General features: G+C 39.0%; 1 protein-coding gene across 1 annotated transcript; it reads left to right on the top strand.

Moving 5' to 3' along the window:
- The first annotated feature begins 1635 nt into the window (after positions 1-1635).
- On the top strand, positions 1636-11634 carry LOC120527706 (C-C motif chemokine 3-like). The gene is made up of 3 exons (XM_039751433.1): positions 1636-1809; positions 4108-4219; positions 9726-11634. The coding sequence occupies exons 1-3, from the start codon at positions 1743-1745 to the stop codon at positions 9838-9840; spliced, it is 294 nt and encodes a 97-aa protein (XP_039607367.1). The 5' UTR covers positions 1636-1742; the 3' UTR covers positions 9841-11634.
- The last annotated feature ends 9883 nt before the right edge of the window (positions 11635-21517 follow it).

Genomic DNA, 21517 nt, shown 5'->3' with positions numbered 1-21517 from the left:
CCAACTCACTCCAAAAATCTTCTTTCTCCTTCATCACACACTCAATTTGCGGGGCATATGCACTAACAACATTCATCATCTCATCTCCAATTTCCAGCTTCATAATCATTACTCTGTCTGACACTCTTTTAACCTCCAAAACACTGTTGACATACTTTTCCTTTAGAATAACCCCACTCCATTTCTCCTCCTATCCACACCATAATAGAACAATTTGAATCCCCTTTCGATCCACCTGGCCTTACTCCCCTTCCATTTAGTCTCTTGCACACACAATATATCAACCTTCCTTCTCTCCATCATATCTGCTAACTCTCTCCCCTTACTAGTCATACCACCAACATTCAAAGTTCCTACCTCAGTTCCACTCTCTTTACCCTCCTCCTCTCCTCCTGCCTCCAGACACGTCTCCCCACTCTTCTTCTCCTTCTTATTCTTCTTCTTCGGCCAACAGTAGCCCAATTTTTGCCAGCACCCTGTTGGCTAACAGTACTGGTGGTGTTGTTAATCTGGGGCTTGAACGATCCAGTATGGAAATTTGTATTGTTGTGCTCTGTTTTTCATCCCAAATACATGGGATTTAGTCACATCAGAGTCTCTAAAATGACCCAGTAATAGCAACTTGTTATGTTATAAAGCACAATGTGTAGAGTACAAGTCCACAGAGGTTTTGCTCAAGCTTTATAATACACTGGTGAGGCCTCATCTGGAGTACTCTGTGCAGTTTTGGTCTTCAGGCTACAAAAAGGACATAGAAGTGCTAGAAAAGGTCCAGAGAAGGGAACTAGGCTCATTCCAGGGCTAAAGGGGATGGATTATGAAGAAAGACTAAAAGAACTGAGCCTTTTCAGTTTAAGAATAAAAAGATTAAGAGGTGACATGATTGAAGTGTTTAAAATTATGATGGGAATTAGTACAGTGGATCGAGACAGTTTAAAATGAGTTCATCAAGAATACGGGGACACAGTTGGAAACTTGTTAAGGGTAAATGTCACACAAACATTAGGGAGTTTTTATTTACACAGAGAATCATAGACGCTGGAAATAAGATACCAAGTAGTGTGGTAGACAGTAAGACTTTAGAGACTTTCAAAAATAGACTTGATGCTTTTTTAGAACAATTAAGTGAATAGGACTGGTGAGCTTTGTTAGGCTGAATGGCCTGTTCTCATCCAGATTGTTCTAATGTTCTAACTGTAGACATCTGTGTGAGTGGATCCTGTCTTGTGCCCAGTTCTTAGTCTATGGCTGTTTGTGACTTTAAAGGATGTCTGGCATCCTGTCCTTGGAGAGAATACTAGCAGGAAAGGCACTGAATAAGTGTGTTAGAAAATGAATGGATACTAACAGATTGGGCAGCTGGGTATATAAATAACAGTTTTGCTGTAGTTATGTCACTTCAATATTGAGGCAAATAAAATGCATATTGAGAATAAAATGCATTATGCTTACATGTACTTTTCAATATACTGTGAGGTTAACAAAAGTGAGTACCACTACACTTCCTGCCAACGCATCAAGTGTTTTTTTTAACCTTGTTCATCAGAAGAACACTCATTTTGTGAACTTTTTTTTTATTTCCTTTAAACCATTACCTCAGCATCTTATGGGGGAGGCCAAAACAAACAAAAAAAAGCCACTTTGATTAAACCCTTTAAAAGCTGACCAGGTTTGTAGACAGCTCAGTGAAGATTTTGGATGACAGTCAATAGCAGTTGGTCCACAGAAATAAAGAAAAGAAGATGAAATCTCACTTGTTGATTGTTGTGGGTCTTTTTGGAATCATATGCTCAGAAGTGTTTGCTCAAAGTAAGTTTCTGTTTAACATCGATACAGTAAATTGTAAAGGTGCACAGAAGATTGCTCTATTGCCAAGTCTTTCTTTGAAATGGAATCATATTGTTTACATATATGCTACTAAAGTATATGAGCACTTGGAACTACTTATTTGTTGAGAATGTGCTATACAAATCAATATTGTTGTTAACTTCTTGTCTGATGATCATGTGCATATTCAAACCATCAAAGTGAGGTTTTTAAGAATGGCATCCCAAGGGTACTAATAAGCCTGGTCACTGTATAAATGTAATAATTCTCCAAAAAAGATGAAGAGTCTTTGAAGATTGGGGAACCACACACAAGAAAATGAGAACAGTTTGTTGGAGGTCTGCGCAGAGTGTAGGCAGCTGCAGGATAGCAAGTGCAAGTCAAACTTGTAAAGTCGAAACAATGTGGTGGTACAAAAATACTGATTAGAGGAACAGTATGAGTTTAGTTTTGCAAGGAATTTCAGACAAATGTTATGGTACGTATAAAATCGGTGGAGTATGATGTCCTTCCAATTTTTTTTGTTTATAACCACTGGACAAATCATAGATTTGTGAAGGTAGAAGTAAAATACTTGTTCCTGCTCAAATTAATTACTCATAAAAATTAATTCTTCATAAAAATGTTTTCAGAAGTTGACATTTTTCATCTTCAAAGGGTGCTTTATTTACGTTTCTGCCATCCATCCGTTTTCTTAAATCATATACTTTGTAATGCAAACTTACAGGTAGCTACGGTATAGCCTATGTTGTCAGCAGTCTAGGGAGGGAAGGCAAACTCATGGTGAGCTTAGAGTCACAGGTTAAGATATACTAAGAAGAAGATCCAGAACGTGCAGGTCCCTCACAGACAGTGATTGAGTTAGGGGTCATAATCAAGGGTCCTACAACTCTAAGGCGGCAGTGCATCCATATGCATTAAGTGTGTTACAACGTTAATTCAAGAGAAAGTCTGAATGTGCTTTTTGCACAAAGGCGTAAAACTAGGTTTTCAATATATTTCGTTATAAAATAAATTAATGAACATTTTTATATTCGATTTGCAGGACATTGTTTCAGTGGTTAGTATTTCTGTGTTGCAGATCCAGTGTTCTTTGTTGAAATCCCATGCACATTTGCTGTCAGCATAGACTTTGTCTCAGTATTCTACTGGTTATTTTGGTTTTCCTCCAAAATCCTAATTTTTGACCTGTAAATTAGGTTAACTGTCCACTCTTAACTAACTCTGTTTGTGTCAGAATCAGAATATCTTTATTTTCATTGTAACAAATACAATGAAATTAGGTGCAGTCCCTGTGGTGTCAAAATATAAATAAATATAATTACAAAAGGATAGGAAAGGATAAGAAGAACTAAGGTAGAACACAAACATTCAACATAAGACCTTAAGCACAAATGAAACACTATTGCACAAGATGTCATCTATTGCACTGCTGCATTGGAGGTGATTAGGTGGTGTCTTGTCAGGGTTGTTGTTTAAATTGAGCCAAATGTTGCCAGGTTGATTAAGTTGTTGTTCAGGTTGAGACAGTTCTTTTATTTATAATTACTGATACATATAATAGGCCAGCTAAACACTTTTCAAAATCAATCAAATATGATGTGCTACCCTAATCTCCAATAAATGGAGACTGAATGGCCCTCTACTCCTAGTTAGCTACATTCTGGTACATCAAGTGCTTTGCTCTGTGACTGTGACTCTCTTTCAGGTAAAATGTTTTCATTTACAGCAGGTGATAATAAAGCAAGAAAAAATCTGCAAATCATTTAAAAGCAAAATAAAGTCACTGAAACAGAATTAAAAAGATAGCAATGCTTTCAGATAGAGCCAGGCGTTCAATTCTCAGGTAGCAATGAATACTTTTGAAAAGGTCATTCTGATTAATGTTCATGAAAAGTAATTGTTCTTGATAAAGGAGGATAAAACTGGCACATAAACATGACATTAGAAACAATGTATGTTTCTGGTTGTGAAATTTCTATATTATTCTACTGTATATTCTATATTATGCTAAAAAATAGTTTTGGTCTTAAACTGACCTGATTTCTTTTTGTAAGGTGTTCTCAGCTCTCAATGCTCTTCAGATTAATGGCAGGCTATGCTGAACTTTTTCACTAGCTGATTTTTTTTTCTTATTTGATGAAATGTTTGTCAGATGGGGTTCAAAAGCAGAAGATGCAGTGTACTTATTAAGATTTTATGTGCTAAATATTAATAAGTTAATTCAAAGTTTTCCTTCAAAATAACTTTTGTCATTTTCTTTATATTTTTATATTTTAGATGCTAACAGGCCACTGTCCTGTTGCTTCAAATTCCAAAAAACTCCAATTCCAAGACGCTTTTTTGTTGGCTATGAAACAACCCGGGATGACTGCCCACAGCTAGGTGTAATGTAAGAAATACATTTTCTGTTTTGATTAACATTTGAAAATAATGTTTTTCACACAACTGCAAACAAATCAGTACTGACAGCAAAGACTCTCTTATAGTTAAATGTTGTTTCATGTTATTCATTAATTTCATTTACTCTTTTGAATCTTGAGGAACACCTATGCTGACATTTAAGCTAAGATAATTTTGCCATATGCAGTATTCTGTGTTTAACAGCAGTTCAAACCCTGAAGACATCTTTTAAATGTCTGCCTCTCCTGGGTTACCTACAGCAAAAAAATCATGAACTTCTATTAATCAAGAGGGGTATTAGAAAAGAGATTAGAATACTGATGTTTATTAATATGCTAATATTACAAATCTCTTAGGAACAATATGAATTGAAAGAATGTTACACTGAAATTCACATCTGCTTCCAAAGTGTGATTGTCTGATTCAAATCAATCGTTTGTCACAAATCTAACAAGAGTAGATGCCAATATCTTTTATTGCAAGGTTGTAGATGTTCATTATGCATTTGACATGCAAATGCATTTTAGTCCAATAAGCCAAAACATTTTAGAAGCTAAAGACATTCTGTTCATCCAGTCATTCATTATTGGACTGTCTTAATAAATTTCAGAGTTGTTAATACAGGGACTTATCCCAGCAGCATCAAGCACATGACAGGGCAGGGCACCAATACATCACAGAGTGTCCCACCACATGCATACACCCACTCTTATACGAATTAACCAAATGCACTTGTCTTTGGGATGTGGGGGGAAAACCAAAGGAAATCCAACAAAGATAAGAGGTGAATGCAAATCCCACGTGGACAACATCTGAGCACACGTTTAAAAAAAATCTGTCTTAAAAGATTAGCAAATGACAAGATGTTTTTGTGAAATTTATCAGTGTTCTTAATGCTTAATGGAGAGCTGTCAAATTTAAGGTCATTGCATTGACTACACTGAAATGATTATTTATCCTTATGTTATAAATGGACATTATACAGTAACTTAATTTGGTGTAAGTCACATACTGTACATGAAAGTTTTATTTTACAGTGTTTCCATACTCTTATGTACAAAAAAACCCTACTCCCCACCCCAGTGTATTTTTTATAGAACAAATGTTCACCCTTTGCTCCTTTAATGTAATGCTTGAACGGTGGGCTGAAGTGGTGATACAACATAACAAAACACATAACTACTGACTGACACAGAAGACATAATCTCTCTCAAAAAATCAGAGTTTTAGGAAAAGGCAATTGTAATGATTTAAAAATCAGAAATAGATTGATAATAAAACTTGGTAATGCAAAGGAACACATTCCTGTCTATATTCTTGAAAATTAAGCTGCTAAAGTGCTGCTTTCGAGTGGTGCCATAAGGACACCACTTTTTCTTCCCAAAGAACCATTCACATTACGGTTCAAGTAAAATTAATGAATCACATTCTGACCCGGTCCACCAAGACACAACGTTCCTCAGCCATATTAATGGAATGTCACTGCTCGCAGTTTGCAAAAGCAGTTTCATTCTCGCTAGGTTCCCTTATTGAAATATGAGTGCAGTACAGGGCTCAGATTACGTTATGAAAACTGGACAGTGCTGCTATTTGACTTTATATTGGCCAAAGCATGTTACATTTTATGAATTGTATGTGCCCCCCACAACATATGAAGACTGGACATAGTGCCTTGCTGGTCAGTTAATGGCCTGAGATGTTGGCCATTTCCCTGAGAAGTGACAACAGGTAATCAAAATAAACTGGTGAAAACCAAAAAAAAAGTTCTCCAGTGCAAATACGTAGCGTTGGCCCAATTTAAATGGCAACTAAAACACAGTTTGTACGGCATATTTAACACTCTTCATTTGTAATATGTTTGTCACATCAATGAAAGTTATAAAAATGGCTCAGTGATCTGAATAGTTATACGTGTGAGTCGTCATTTAGCTGGTTTGGCTGCATTTCCCTACTTGATCAAGGGTATTGTCCTTTCCCAATTTCTCCAAAATGTTGTGTATACAAGGGTTCAGAGTTCCTGTAAATATCCGCATGTTCCCTTTCTAGTCTTCTTTTATAAATAGATTTGTGTGGAAAGTTGCATACACGTATTTCAAGCCTCTTTATGTGCTGTGAATGATCACCCTGACCACAGACAGAGACTCAGACTCACAAGTCCCGAAACATATGTCCCCAAACCCCCCCCCCCCACGTCTTATGCACATCACACACAGTCCACAAAGCACCACAAATAGCTCACAGTCCTTTTCTTTCTCTCTCTTTCTCCTTTTTTGCCGCCTTTACTCCTCTCCAGCAAGCTCTGTCCTCTGCTTCCCAACTCCTGCTCTCCAAATAGAGTGAGGCTACCCATTTTCTGTTGCACCCTGACGATTTTCCTGCAGCATTTCCACCATGTCCAGGGTTTAATAAATGTCCAGATGCCCCCTGGTGGTGGCCACTGGCCCCCACAGGGTTGAGCTTCCAAGCTCTGTTCCCGTGGCCCTGACACCAACTAGGGCGGCTGCCCCCTCGTGTCCTGGAGGAGATATTGTTTCTCTCCCGGTCCTTCCCCTCTCCAGGAGTCCCGGCTAGGTAAGGGTCCCAGCCGTCTGTTACAGCGTGTTTGCAAGCTTTATAAATGAGGGCCCCATCAGACCTCAGCCCATTAGCTTCGTATTCGTCCTGGACATTCTATAGTGGATTCTGTGCTGGGCCATCCAGTCTGTTGAAAAAATCTTTTCCATCTGATAATTCCAATGCTCCTTAATCTGAGATGACTTTTCCACATGCAGGAGGGCAGCTTGGCAGTAGAACAGTGGCCCCAAGTGCCACATGAAGACATTGAGTAGATACTGAGAACATAACGGATGGTAGCAGATATAAGAGACGTTTTCTGAAAAAGTTTGGTCCAAATTTCAGTTGTGACAGCACACTAATAATTATTGATTGTCTATAGCATGTCATCTACAACAGTCCTTCTCAGTTTTTGTGCTTTCTCTACCATGCACTGCATTACAGTCATTGAATGGAGTAGTACATCTGTTTCTCACTTAAAACTTTCCAATATTGGCTGCTGGGCCAACTGGGTACTGCACAAGTTGAACACACAATAACCTTCACCAGACATTGTGTCGTACGGCCATATATTCTTGCAAAAAAAAGTCATACCTTTATAAACTGCTTTCCTTTTTGCGTTAGCTGTTACTTTTGACAGATTTGGCAAGAATGTTAGTTTAATTTGACATTTCCTTCCTGCACACACGTGACACTTTAAGCCTGAGGTGTCTGGCTTGTGTCCACTGAGCGCTCTCACTTTTGCAAATTTGTCACCACAAGCAATATATATGAAATAGTGTGATTAAGCAGGCCAAGCTATACATTTTATATATGTTTTACTCTGTTGCATTCTTAAAATATAGCAAAATATAAACAAGCCTTATAGTGTGTCCACTACTAACCAATTATTAAATTAAAGATAGAATATTGTCATTTAGAACAGAGGCCAGTAAAAAGCAGTTGACTCTCTTTGCCATAATGAAATACTTTAGGCTCTGCAGTCCATGACATAATGAAAAAAATGACCACACTACTACAGTCTGCTACTATATCAGCCACCCCACTTAAACCATTTACCTGCTAGCACCCATGACATTATTTGTAATATTTTCAATGTGTATACCCAATGAAGAACTGACAGTTTAGTTAAATGTGTACTTTGCCAAAATCACACAATGTTCTTGTAGACTAATGTTTCCCAAACTCGGTCCTGGTGGACCCCCTGTGGTTGCAGGTTTTTGTTCCAACCAGATTCCTAATCAGTGACAACACCTGGTAACACTAATCTAATTTAATTAGCTGGTATTTTCTTTTCTTTTATTCGACATTCAGAAAAGCATAGCAGTGTGATCTTTACATTTATAAAGACATTTATAAATATTTCTGATTTTGTTATAGATTTAAATGCTTAACTCTTTTGTTGATTTCATTATACTTTGCCCTTTCTCTTTGCAGTTTTTCCCCCTTCGTTGAATATTAATAATGACAATTTAAAAACGAGCAGACCTGCTGGCAAACAACACTGAATAATCAAAGGCTGCAAGTACTTTAGAGTCAGACCCACTAGTTAGTAAATAATGGATTAATTAAACAATTAGAACACCTTGAAAAGCAGAATAAAAATCAAGATGAAAAAACTGTTAAAAAGAAAAAAATACATTATTCCTATATAACTGCTTGGTATATTTTAATATATATATATATATTTTAGCAAACTTAGTTTTCTAATTTCTATATTGTTCTCTAAAACACAGAACTTGGGAAATATCAGTTCACTTAATTAGCCCAGAAGTTCAATTAAAAACAGAAGCTGCTTAGAACAAAAACCTGCAGCCACAGGAGGTCCACCAGGACCGAGTTTGGGAAACACTGTGTAGACCAACTAGATTCAATGCACTTATGTTGAAATTCAAGTAGGTGTGAGGTCAAAGATATGCCTCATTTTAAAAATGAGATACCTAAACTAAGTAATTTTGATTGAAAAATATTGTATTATTTTTTTAAACAAGCCTTCGACCATTGTGTTTTTCCAATGTGCTTGCTTGTCTAAATGGTAGAGACTGCAGGCAATATAAAGAATGGTGTCCCAGTTTGTAACTGACATCAATTACTCTTATTGAAGACAACAGATCTAAAGGTCTATGGACAGGCAGACAGATTTGGGCTTTTATCTTTTTTTTTTTTACAAGGATTGGAGTATGTGGACAACTAAGAAATAAGTCAGAGGTACCCCTTCAAAACAGAGTATAGTAAAACAATAAAGAAAGCAGTTCTTTTGTCTTAGTAGTAATTTTGTAGGAGATGCATAGCAGAAGAGAATTTCAACCACTTGCTTAAGAAGTTAAAGGTAGCCAATCAAGTACAGTATTAACACAAAAATAAAACATCAAAAAGTGTAAATGACAATGTGTGAAAAAAAAGAAACTGAGGAGACAATGAACTATTTTTATAGAAATGAAATTGTGTTGTTAACTTTACAAAAGATTGTTGATTGATGAGATTGAAGGAAAGGGAAAGAAAGAACATGAAAGAAAGAAATCAGCATTCTAAAGAGATTAAATCAATAGAGGAAGTGTTTGAAGGAAACAAATGTGTGATTGTGTTGAGATTAAAGTAAAACAGTGACCCTAAAATAGAACAGAAGACTATTCTTGTAGTTTTAATTTAGGGAACCTAATATAAAAAGTATAGATTAAAAATATTGCATTAACAGAGGGCTTGGAAACAAATAACACCTTTTTACCAATATAAACCAAAAGTAAGATTAAAAAATGCACAAGCAACACATATAAAAACAAAACAGTTAATCCACACCAGTTCCTCTCGAATGGACGGGGCTAGTATACTTTTTAGCGAGAGTCTTGAAAAGTTGTGTTTCTAACCTTCTTCTCATATGTTCAATGTGAAATAACTTTTACCTGGTTTTTTCGTAATGATTACCTTTATGTTCTGCATTACAGACTTTTTGCTGCCAATAAAAAAAAAGAAGTGTGTGTCAATCCAGATGATGCTTGGGTCATAAAGTACATGAATTACTTTGATCGGCTTTCACTCCTGCCAGCCGCAGAAAATTAAATGATACCAAAGGAACACATTCCATAAGAGTCTTCTGCAACTCATCAATGCTCTCTTCACATGGTTTCCTCTTTCAGTCATTCAAAACCTGGCAATATATTAATCTAATCAGCATGACACGTTAAAATTCATTAAAGGATCATGTTATTCCTTTTCCTTTTTATATACTTTATATTTTTTGTGTATTGATTTTGCCATCTTCTGCTATACTTTACCTCATAATACTCATGTCTTCTGTGCTATACAGTTAGCCAAATACATACAATATGAGTGTTTTTCATATCTGGTTTATGGTAACAGAAAACAAAATTTTGCTTGCAATGTTTTCCACTTGGTCAGGGATATGACTATCAGATAAAACATTTTGAAAGAATGCTTTGGCTAATTTGAATATATCTTTGCTATAAATGAGGGAATATTTTGGGAATTTTTTTGAAACGAACATTTGAACAATATCCTTAGGCACAAATATTAAGTCATGATAGGTTCAGCTTGAATGAGAATTGCAGACTGCAGAATTAAATGTATTGCAGGGGTCAAAAATTACTGATACACTGTTATTGTGTTGTTATTGTACAGTCTATATGTAAGTACCCAGTTCCAGCTATTCAGGCCATACCAGCAAATTTGCAGAACCCCCATGAAATATAAATAATCAAATTCGTCAAAAAAAAAATATTTAGAATAAGATGTCCAAAGGTCAGCTTACTGATTATATTTATCACCTCTTTTAATCATTAGTAATCTTAAAAGTTTGCAATTTATGCTTTGTAAGCACACAAGTCACAAATACAATGTACTGTTTTTAAAATATGATCATCATTTATATAACATTAATTTCTAAATATGTCTAAGACAAATGTGCCCACTTTCTATCTTTCAAGCTGCTACAGTGTTCCCCTCTCTTTTATTTAAAATTATTTATTGACTTCATATATTTAAATATTATAAAAGACTCCAAGCCATCTGACACTAGTGTTAGTGGAAAGTGGGTACTTTTACCAACTGCCAAAGAAATTCCTGTAAAAAAGACATAAATTGGTAACAGCTGGGCAACCTCATGCTAATTTATTTTAAAAATGCACCTAGTTTTCCAAAAAATGTTGACAGTAAACACATCCCATTGTTCATCATGGCCTAAGATATACTAAAATAATGCAAAACTATGCCTCAGGATGTATTATCATTAAATAATTCCCAATTTCTCATAGGAACGTTTAAGAGAAAAGGAATCCACTATTAACTTCAACCAAATTTAAAGTTCAGACATTCTTGAAATCACGATTTGCACAAAAGGGTAGAGATGTCTGCTGGTGTACTGAGAAAGCAAAACTTGGGTAACTGCGTATGACAAGGATGAAATGGTGAATTACAACTCTCTAAAATCAAAAAATCTTTGAGTATTTCTCTCCAATTAAAAAACATCCAGTTATTTTACAAGTTTGTCTTAATAAATCATTTACTCTGTCATCTTTTCATGCTTTATAATAGACTGAGGGAGTCTGTATAATTGAAAATATACCTGTTTAAAGGCCTACCGTAATACAACAGTTGTTTCGAGACACACAATGTTCTCTGTTTAGTGAATTTGAGTTTGCATGTTTGGTCAAATATGTATGACAGTAATTAAATATGCATTTGAAAACTTTGCAGAGTGTAGATTCACAAATGTTTGCCAATGAAAAGATGGCAGAGTTGAGTATCGTGAATGTTTGCTTCTTTGTCTTTTTTTTGTATATATACTGTATTATAACATATCTTTCAAGAACTAATAAAGAAACTTCTTGGCTTAAATGTTTAGCATTTTCATGTTTTATACAGTTTATGATACCTGGAGCCTAGCAGGTCTGAGATGTGAAAAATGTTCATTCAGTTATTTTGTTAACCCATTTTAGAGCTACCACAAATCAGAACCTTTCCTGACCATATCAGACTGAAGACAGTAGATAACTGGGGGACATTTATAAAGATACATATTATTTATTTTCACCACATTAGTTTAATTTCCCTAGGTAGCCTAACATGAACATCTTTGAGATATGGGAAAAAAAATTGTCAGGAGAAAATGGGTGTGTACCTATTTCATTACTATAGGTTTAATAGCAATAAAAATCTGAGATTACTTCTGGAAATTATCCCTGGGTGAAGGCTACCTACATTTCAAAAAAAGTTAATACATGACCCTAGTCTATACTGAATATCATTTAGTAAGTAGTAATAAACCAAAACCAAACGATGTGAAGGCCCTGTCACAGTACACATTTTTGTATCATTCTTCATTATGTTAATCTTAGAGACTCAGGAGGTGCACTCCCATGACCACCACTCATATAGTCTGACATACCTAGTGACTCAGTCAACCCAGTCTCGACTTACCCCAGCAAGATCTAACAAGTTAGATTTTGTCTTAGGTTATATGCTTTGAGTGTGTGAGAGCAGACAACTAATGAGCACTCACCTGGAAGTACAACACATAAAATGCTGCCTTAAGGAATAAGGATCATAGAAGATTTTGGACATTGCAAAGAGAAGAAAGGCTCACGTGTGTAATGTCTCATGTTTCATGTATCACAACAGAATGAAAAAAGGAAAAAAATAAAGAGGCAAGATTTTGGCTGCATATTCACCATACCTTGAAAGCATTCATAAAATACGGAGTCTGTCAGGCAGTACATTATTGGATGTCAGAAAAAGGGGTGAGTTTGAATTACGTTGGAAATCTAAAACTGTGCTAGAATGAGATCACAGAGTCATCTAATTTGTCGTCTTGGACAATGAGAATAGCGACTTCATTCATCAAGTTTGAGTTCATCTAGAACATATGAAATGCGTAACTTTAGACATAAGGTCTTGGAAGGATCTTATTCTTTTTTTCTTTTCCCATTTATCATTTTTTGTTAAGAATAAACTGGAATACATATGGAATGGAACAGCTGCGCATGAAATAAGAAGGACAATATTTCTTATTAGATTGAAATTCTGCTTCACTACCATACAAACCCACCTGGAGATTATGAAATGGGGTAATTGGTTGTATGGTTGTTGTTCAAAGATACAGAAGCATTTAGAGGGTTTAATAAAGGACTAATATGCTAGCTAGTGGAGAGCATTGATTAGAACCTTATTAAAGAGTGATCTTGGGAGTATAACAACAACAACAACATTTATTTATATAGCACATTTTCATACAAAAAGTAGATCAAAGTGCTTGTATACTTTATACAGGCATACCACAAGCCAAGAAGTGCTTTATTTATTGGTGGTTAAAAAAGGTATTGATTGTTTTTAGAGAGGTCACATTACTATAGCCATAATTTCTGTAACAGAGAACCCATAAAGACCTTCTGTCTATCACCTGGATGTGTGAGACTGTTTAAGGAGGTACCAGAATTTTAGGTTGGAGCAGTGCTATTAACCAGCAACCCAAGAGCTCTGTAGGTTTCCTGCTATTCCTGGATATGAGGTTAGTGGATAAAAGGCTGTGAAAAACCAAAGCACAGGAGTCTTACATTAGACAACACACCGCTTACAAGGACTAAAGCAGCCATGGTTTTTCTGAAGAAAAACATGATGGTGAGAAGATATAATTTGATTGTGCTTTTGAGTTGTACAAGAGGCTGAGTCCAGTGTAAGGAAGGCCTAGCAGTTGTAACAAGAAGAGACACGAGGCATGGCAAGGTTTGGGGCAGCCTCCCGTTTAATGCGGTTTCCTGGCTGCAAAAGCAAATGATTCATGTAAGTCAAGTTTACACAACAGAGTCCAAAACAGAACTGCTTCCCAGAGAAAAGGCGGCAGGCTTTATAGGACGTTGGGGTGAAGTGACGTCTTCCTCGGGGCCGGGACCGGAAGTGATGCCATCCTCAGGGCCGGGACCGGAAGTGATGTCATCCTCAGGGCCGGGACCGGAAGTGATGTGTCCCGATTTGAGGTGGTGGCTCCTGGTGGGATTTCCCGGGAAAGACCCCGCCCCCCCGGGCAGATGTATAATCAGTCCTCTCTAAGCCCTGCAGCTGCCTCCTATGCACACATGTGTGACAAGACTCCCCCCTCAGCCCAGACACGTTGGGTTGGGTGTCCTGCACCGAGAGGTCGTGGGCATGGGAGAGGGCATCAGCATTGGCATGAAGAGACCCCTGCCGATGAACGAGAGAAAACTTGTACTGCTGCAGGTCAAGAAACCACCTCGTGACTCGCGGATTCGACTCCCTGTGAAAGGCCATCCACTTCAGAGGTGCATGATCCATCACCAGAGTGAACACGCAACCCAAGAGGTAGTACCGCAGCTGAGTCACCGCCCATTTGATCGCCTGAGCTTCCTTCTCCACCGCTGCATACCTGGTCTCCAGGTCCAACAGTTTCCGGCTCGGGTACATTATGGGGTGTTCAACACCGTCGACGCTTTGGCTCAACACGGCTCCCAAGCCTGTGTCCGAAGCGTCCGTCTGGAGGACAAATGGAAGAGAGAAGTTAGGGGAGATTAATATAGGTGCTGAAGTCAGAGCCCTTTTCAAGTCACTGAATACAGCCCTCGCTTTGTCAGACCATACCACTATGTTAGGAGCTCTTTTCTTTGTCAAGTCGGTCAAGGGCGCCGCTCTCTCGGTGAAGCAAGGCACAAACCGAGAAAGGATCGGACCTGCCACTTCGTCTGCGGACAGGGCCAGGTCAGTATGGCTTGTAACTTGGAACACTGTGGCCTCACAGTACCCTGGGCCCACCAGGTAGCCCAAATATTTGGCTTCTCTCAATCCGAAGAAACATTTCTTGGGGTTGATTCGAAGCCTGGCCTCCCCTAATGCCCGCAGTACTGCTGTGACCTGCTGTATGTGTTCCTTCCATGTGCTGGAATAGATGGGCAGCACAAAACGAGTTATGGGGTCGGAGCACTTTGTCCATCAGATGCTGGAAAGTCGCAGGTGCCCCGTGTAACCCGAATGGAAGGACACGATACTGCCAGTGTCCGCTAGGAGTGCTAAACGCATTTTTTTTCCTTCGCGGACTCCGTTAAAGAAACTTGCCAGTACCCCTTTGTCATGTCAAGTGTGGTCAGGAATTTGGCTGGTCCCAGCCTCTTGAGGAGGTCGTCCACGCGAGGCATGGGATAAGCATCAAACGGGAAACCTGATTAAGCCGACGGAAGATCTGGGAGATAGCTGCTCGCCGAAAATTAAGGGAACTTACTTGAGCGAAGACAGAGAGCGGGGCTGACCGGAGGAGGGATCGGGGTCCCTCTCCTTCCACGGTTTCAGCAGGTTTACATGATACACCCGTTTGCTTGGTCGACGATTGGGTTGTTTCACCAAATAGTCGACCAAACCTTTCCTCTCCTTAATTTCGTAAGGGCCCAGCCAATGAGCGAGCAACTTGGAATGAGAAAGTAGGCACCAACACCATGACGCGATCCCCTGGGCGGAACTCCCGGAGAGTTGTGCCACGGTCATAAAGGCGGGCCTGTGCTGCTTGCGCCTCCTCCATATGACTTTTTAGAATGGGTCTAATTGTATCAAATCTATCGCGCAATTGGGCGATATATTCCAGAATATTTGTTGAGGGAAGTGCCTCTCCTTCCCAGCCCTCTTTTAAAATATCTAATATACCCCGGGGCTGTCGTCCGTACAACAATTCAAATGGAGAGAAGCCCATAGAGGCTTGGGGAACTTCCCGGTAGGTAAAGAGGACGAGGGGGAGGAGTTGGTCCCAATTCCTCCCATCCTCACTGACCACCTTACGTAGCATCTGCTTAAGAGTTTGGTTGAATCTCTCTACTAACCCATCGGTTTGAGGATGATACACCGCGGTTCTTAAATGCTTTATCTTCAGTAACTTGGCAGTCTCCTTGAACGTTTCCGAGGTAAAAGGCGTCCCTTGGTCCGTTAGGACTTCTCTAGGAACGCCCACTCGCGCAAAGACTCCTACTAGTTCCCGTGCGATTACTTTAGAAGTAGCCAAGCGCAACGGAATGGCTTCCGGGTACCGGGTTGCATAATCCACAAGGACGAGTATATATTTATGTCCTCGGGCTGAGGGTTGTAGGGGTCCTACTATGTCGACCCCAATCTGGTCAAAAGGAACGTCAATCAGGGGGAGGGGGACAAGAGGAGCACGGTCCCTCCTGGGAATTTGCTGCAGTTGACACTCCGGACAGGAAATGCAAAAGCAGCGAACCTCCTCATTAATCCCCGGCCAAAAAAAACGGAGCTTGATTCGCTCCAGTGTCTTGTCGGAGTCTTTCTCACCTATAACTAGGCCCAAAGGTTTTCCGGGAATGCTCACTAGTCTACCGCTGTTACTTTCAGACCAGTCCCGCCCGAGGATTACTGGAAACGGAGGATCTGGGTGAACCGCTACGGTGAGTTTTCGAAGGGTCCCTCCGAGACACACATAACACCAGGCGGATTTGTACATGTGTATACATTTTAGGCTGGTCTTTCTTTTAGTTCACTGTTGCAGTAGAACAAAACGGCGAGCAACGACAGACACGTCAAACAGGGCCGTCACTTTATGACCGTTAATGAGAAGCTCCCCTGCATGGTTGTCTACCAGGGGATTGCTAAGGGCACACAAACAACACTGCCGCGTCCCCCTACAGTCCGCCTTGTTCTCTGACAGGTCGCAGGCCAGACGGTCCGGCGACTTCGGAACAGGCTCTGGAGTGCGTGGCAGGGACTTCCTCAGTGGGACATAGCTCCCGTGTAGTCCACCAAGGGGCTGTTCTGCCCTCCCAGGTTTCAAAGCCAGCCTTGGGGTCTGTAGGAACTTTAGGAGCTCCTGCATGGAATGAAAATCACCCCAGGCCGGCTGGGCAAAGTCCTGGGGTAGGTGCTGCAACAGCAGAAAACAGGCAACCTGCTGTAGCCACAGACCCACCTGCTGCCAGAGAGCCATAGCTTGTTCTGGGAACCCTCTATTTGGGTTAAACTCCCAGGTTTGTAAATCCTTCACCAGCTGGCCTGGGGAAAACCCATCGTTATCAGGGACCTTGGTCCCGATGGGCGGCTCAGCTCTCCTGCCCAGGAGAGCATAATGAACCCCTTTAGTGTCCTCCCCAGAAACCAGCCCATGCCTGTGGGTCCCCTCCACCTTCTCCACCAGATAGGGCTTCAGCCCAGGGTTGCCCTTCTGGAGCAGAGCCTGCACCGGGTCCTTCCTGACCCCCCAACGCACTCCCCGCCCTGAAACTTGGCCCCTGTACTTTCCCACCTGGTTCTTTCTAGGGTCATGTCCCGGGGTCTTCAGGGACATCATCCTGCCGGCTACGCCACTGTAACAAGAAGAGACACGAGGCATGGAAAGGATTGGGGCAGCCACCCGTTTAATGTGGTTTCCTGTAAGTCAAGTTTACACGACAGAGTCCAAAACAGAACTGCTTCCCAGAGAAAAGGCGGGAGGCTTTATAGGACGTTGGGCGGAAGTGACGTCGTCCTCGGGCCCAGGACCGGAAGTGATGACGTCCTCAGGGCTGGGACTGGAAGTGATGTGTCCCGATTCAAGGTGGTGGCTCCTGGTGGGATTTCCCGGGAAAGACTTGTAGGGAACTTAGAAAGAGCGTCACCGTACCCCACCCCCCCCAGGCAGATGTATAATCAGTCCTTTCTAAGCCCTGCAGCTGCCTCCTATGCACACGTGTGTGACACAGTGCTATTTTTGTTTTTGTTTTTGATTTTTGTTTATTTCATATCTTTGTGCCTTTATACACACATAAGGCAATAATACACTTAGAATGTGTGCAAAGCTTGGCACATTCAGTACAGATTTGCAACGTTCAGATGCTTAACGAATTCTTCAGTATTGCCAAACTAGCTGAAATTATATAAATCCAATACTTGGCATTTTGGCCTATAGGAGGAAAACCCCCTAATGTAACAGAGGGAATTGCTTGGTTAATTCAGAGATGGGTAATCCTTGACAACAATCCAAGTATAATCATTTATACTTCTAGCTTGGTGATAGGATATGCTGCTCATAAGGGTGTACAAATGCCCTATCAGACTTTAAATGCATTGATGGAAGCAAGAATTTATATTAGAATGCAAATAGACTGGGGGGTCTAACTACAACTGTAATTTGTCCTTTCTAGATTTGTGGGCTGGTACTCACTGGAACTCAGTACTGGCACTTCTTCCACTTTCAGCAGAGTACCAGCACTCCCTATCTCACTCTTTGATTAACTGTCACAAGAACACAAAGATGCTTAGAGTTTAGTGGTACAGTATTCTGAAAGATGAATTGGGGTTTTGTTGTTTCTGTGCTTAGTACAGCCATGGCTATATTCAAGACTCTACTCTGGGGGTTGAGGTGGGGATATGAATTGGTTGACCCTTGCTAGAGTTGGGAGCAAATGGGCAACAGCTTTGTGGCAGGCAGGAAGATGGTATGGGTTTAGAAGGGTCCTGACAGACTTGAGATAAACAAGTGAACTCAGTGAGCTGGAGGGGAAAGCAGGTTACTTGCTATCCCTGCAGATTAGCAAGTACCTTGGGATCTGTTTGAAGTTACCTCATTAAGGTGATTAGGATTTTGTTCCCTCTCTCTCTCTTCTTAGTTGTATAATCCAAAAAGTAAAAGCCTTTAGCAAATTGTATAATGCCTGTCTCTAAGGACCCGAGGCCAGTCACACATCAAAACAAGAAGTGCTTGAAGTGGGCCAGTACTCACTGCTACACACTAGTGGCACCTGTTAAAATTTCAGTGCAGAGTACTGTACCAACGCTTTTCAGGAGTGTACTTTTTCACATATGTTCATGGAACATGTTCTTTGATCCAATGTTTGTGTAACCTGGTGCAAAATATATCATGTGGGAAGCCCAACACTCTCCCACCACACTCTTTGATTGACTGTCATTGACTTTGAAGATGAAAGTTTCATCATTTTCCTCTTTTCTTATTGTACTGATTCATCATGCGTCCTGCTTTTTAACCAAGTATTAATGTATCCCAGCATTCAGAGCTTTACAAGGGACTTCCTCCCCAACTCTTTGAGCGATTGTCACTATATCACCATAAAAAGAGTTTGAGAATTTGCTCAGAGTCACATACTGAGTTAACACTTTGAAATAGACTACCACTGTTGTGGTTTCCAGTCCATCATCTGTGCCACTACGTAAGAATCCGGAAAGTAAAGGAAGTAAGGTAAGAATACTAAACACTGTAGCCACAACAAGTAAACAGCTGTTCCGACTGTTTACAAGATCTTGTCAGGCTGCAATAAGGAAACTTCATGTATTTAATGAGGACTTTTGTACATTGATCAACACTTTAAACTATCTAACATCAAAGAGCAAAAAAACCTATAAATGATTGATTAAGTAATATCAATAAAAATTAATAATTTTGCAAGTATTCAATATTGCCATGTAGCCAAGTGACTCCTTTTTTTATTTTCTAAGAGAACTAAACAACTGAATCAAGACCATTTTTGTGTAATTAATGTTGTTTCAGGCTGAATGAAGTGGATGCTTTACTGCTCTATACTGTAACTACTATTATATAATTAAAATTAACTATTGGTGCATGACTATTATGCACTTTATTATCCAGGTGAAAATTCCTATTTATTTATGTGGCCTCTGACTTTTACTGATTCAAATTATAATTAATTTAATTTTGCTCAGCAATATACCTAAACTGTGTACAGTATATTCTATGTGCTAATGTGGCTTAGATATGTATAATCTCTCTATTATAATTAAAAAATCCTGAGATGAGACGTGACTTTTTCAGTTAAATACTTTCACATCCTGCGAGAAGAAACTTTGTGCCAAGAGATTTAACCACGCCCGGGGCCGGAAATAAAAGACAAAGAGTAGATGACAAAGTAGAATGTTGTAAACAATTTAAAAACATTGGCACGATACACATGCAGAGCAGGTTAGAGATAACGGAAGTACTAAAATTCGAAAGACTGAAAAAAATTATAATAAAGATTGCATTAGCGCAAACAAATGGAAATTATTACTCGGTGAAAAAACGGAACAGCGAAAAGAGATTGAATATATTGTTTGGATTTAATCTTTAAGTCAGAGACTTGTAGATCATCTAATTCGTGTTGCCAACAGGGAAAAGTAATGTTTCTTCCCAATGAAGAGGTGCATTCACAAGAAATAAAAGATTTGTTGATTGATGAAAATGAAATCCATATATGCGAGCGGCAGAGATGCAAAGTGGCTGGCGAGTGAATTCCCCCTAGTAAAATTTAAAAAAAAAGTTTAAACTGCAATGACTTAAAGTTATACTTTCATACTCTAATTTGAAATAAGACATGTATTACTTTTTTCACTTTTGTATATGTACAGGGTATATCTGTTAATGTAAAGGTTATGCTTGGTTTTACTGTTTTTTGTCTTTTTTTTTTTTTACAAATATTCATTACAAACATCAAAAGACTTTGTTGGACAGTTATCTTATCCAAAGATTTTTACCATACATTGTTCTTCTCTCTCTTGTTAAATTAAGCCTAGCCTGAAGGAATCTATTATTTTTTTACATTTAAGATTTCTCATTTAAAGATCTACCAATGTTGTTTCTTGTCCTAGTGTGTGGATATAAACACAGGAAACTTCAGTTTCTGTATTACATCTTGCCTGAAGAAGGGGCCTGAGTTGCCTCGAAAGCTTGCATATTGGAATTTTTTTAGTTAGCCAATAAAAGGTGTCATTTTGCTTGGCTTTTCTTTACAAAGATTATTAATTTGGTGGTTGATATTTTCATTACATATGAATATCTTGTATTTCTTCACACAGTTGAATAGGTTAGTTGGGTCTGTAATACTAAATTGGCCCAATAGTTTTTGTGTGTGTGTGAGCGAGTGGGCCCTGTGATGTACTGGTGACCCGCTTGATACTACAATGTTGAACTCTGAAATGGGTGATAGGTTTGAAAATGTTATGTTATGAATATTAGAGATGTTATTTATTGCAGTATAGCTCATTTTGGAATACTATCCTCCTCAGTTCCTACAGATAATGATACTAAACAACAAAAAAAAAGCCCCCAAAACAAATTGTTGATAGTAAGACATTATTCTCACAATCATAGACAAATACAGTTTTTGGAAAGTCAATTCAAAGTTTTCACAGGCCACACCTTTCTAATCCTATATTTTTTTAAAACTGCTCAAATTTATACCTTAATTCAAAATGCCTGGTAATGCATTCTCGAAACAGAACCCAGATAAATTGACGTGTGCAGGCTCTGGGACTCTTGTTACTTCCTCGAATGCGTATGCCTTGTTAAAAATTTAGAGCAAATGCAATCTGTAAAACTCCAGATATGGAATTCTTAGATTCCATAGTCACGTTGCTGAAAATACAAAGAAAGCAAAAATGTGGTGAGTTTGACTCATTTAATAAGAGTGGGAAGTGTAATCCTTTAAAAAGTCACAAACTATTACATGGAAGTTTCACTAATTAATCCATAGCAAAAACAGACCAGAATAGTGTAATACAAATTATACATACTATACAGACCTACTTGTCTTGTGCGCAATCCATTGTCTTACAATATCCATGACCCTGAAGCAGGATTAGAATGTCTGGCACCCTGTTCAATGTGCGTTCCCACTATGAGACCAGTGTTACCAAGAAAGGCAGTAAAATAAATAAGCATGTTAGGAAATTGATGGATGGGTATTTGCATAATAATGCCATTGCAGTATTGATGAATAACAATGTCAATTTC

Source organism: Polypterus senegalus, chromosome 4, assembly GCF_016835505.1.
Source record: "Polypterus senegalus isolate Bchr_013 chromosome 4, ASM1683550v1, whole genome shotgun sequence".
NCBI lineage: Eukaryota > Metazoa > Chordata > Cladistia > Polypteriformes > Polypteridae > Polypterus > Polypterus senegalus.
Note: the sequence above shows the minus strand (reverse complement) of the source record. Positions and strands in the feature narration are given on the sequence as shown.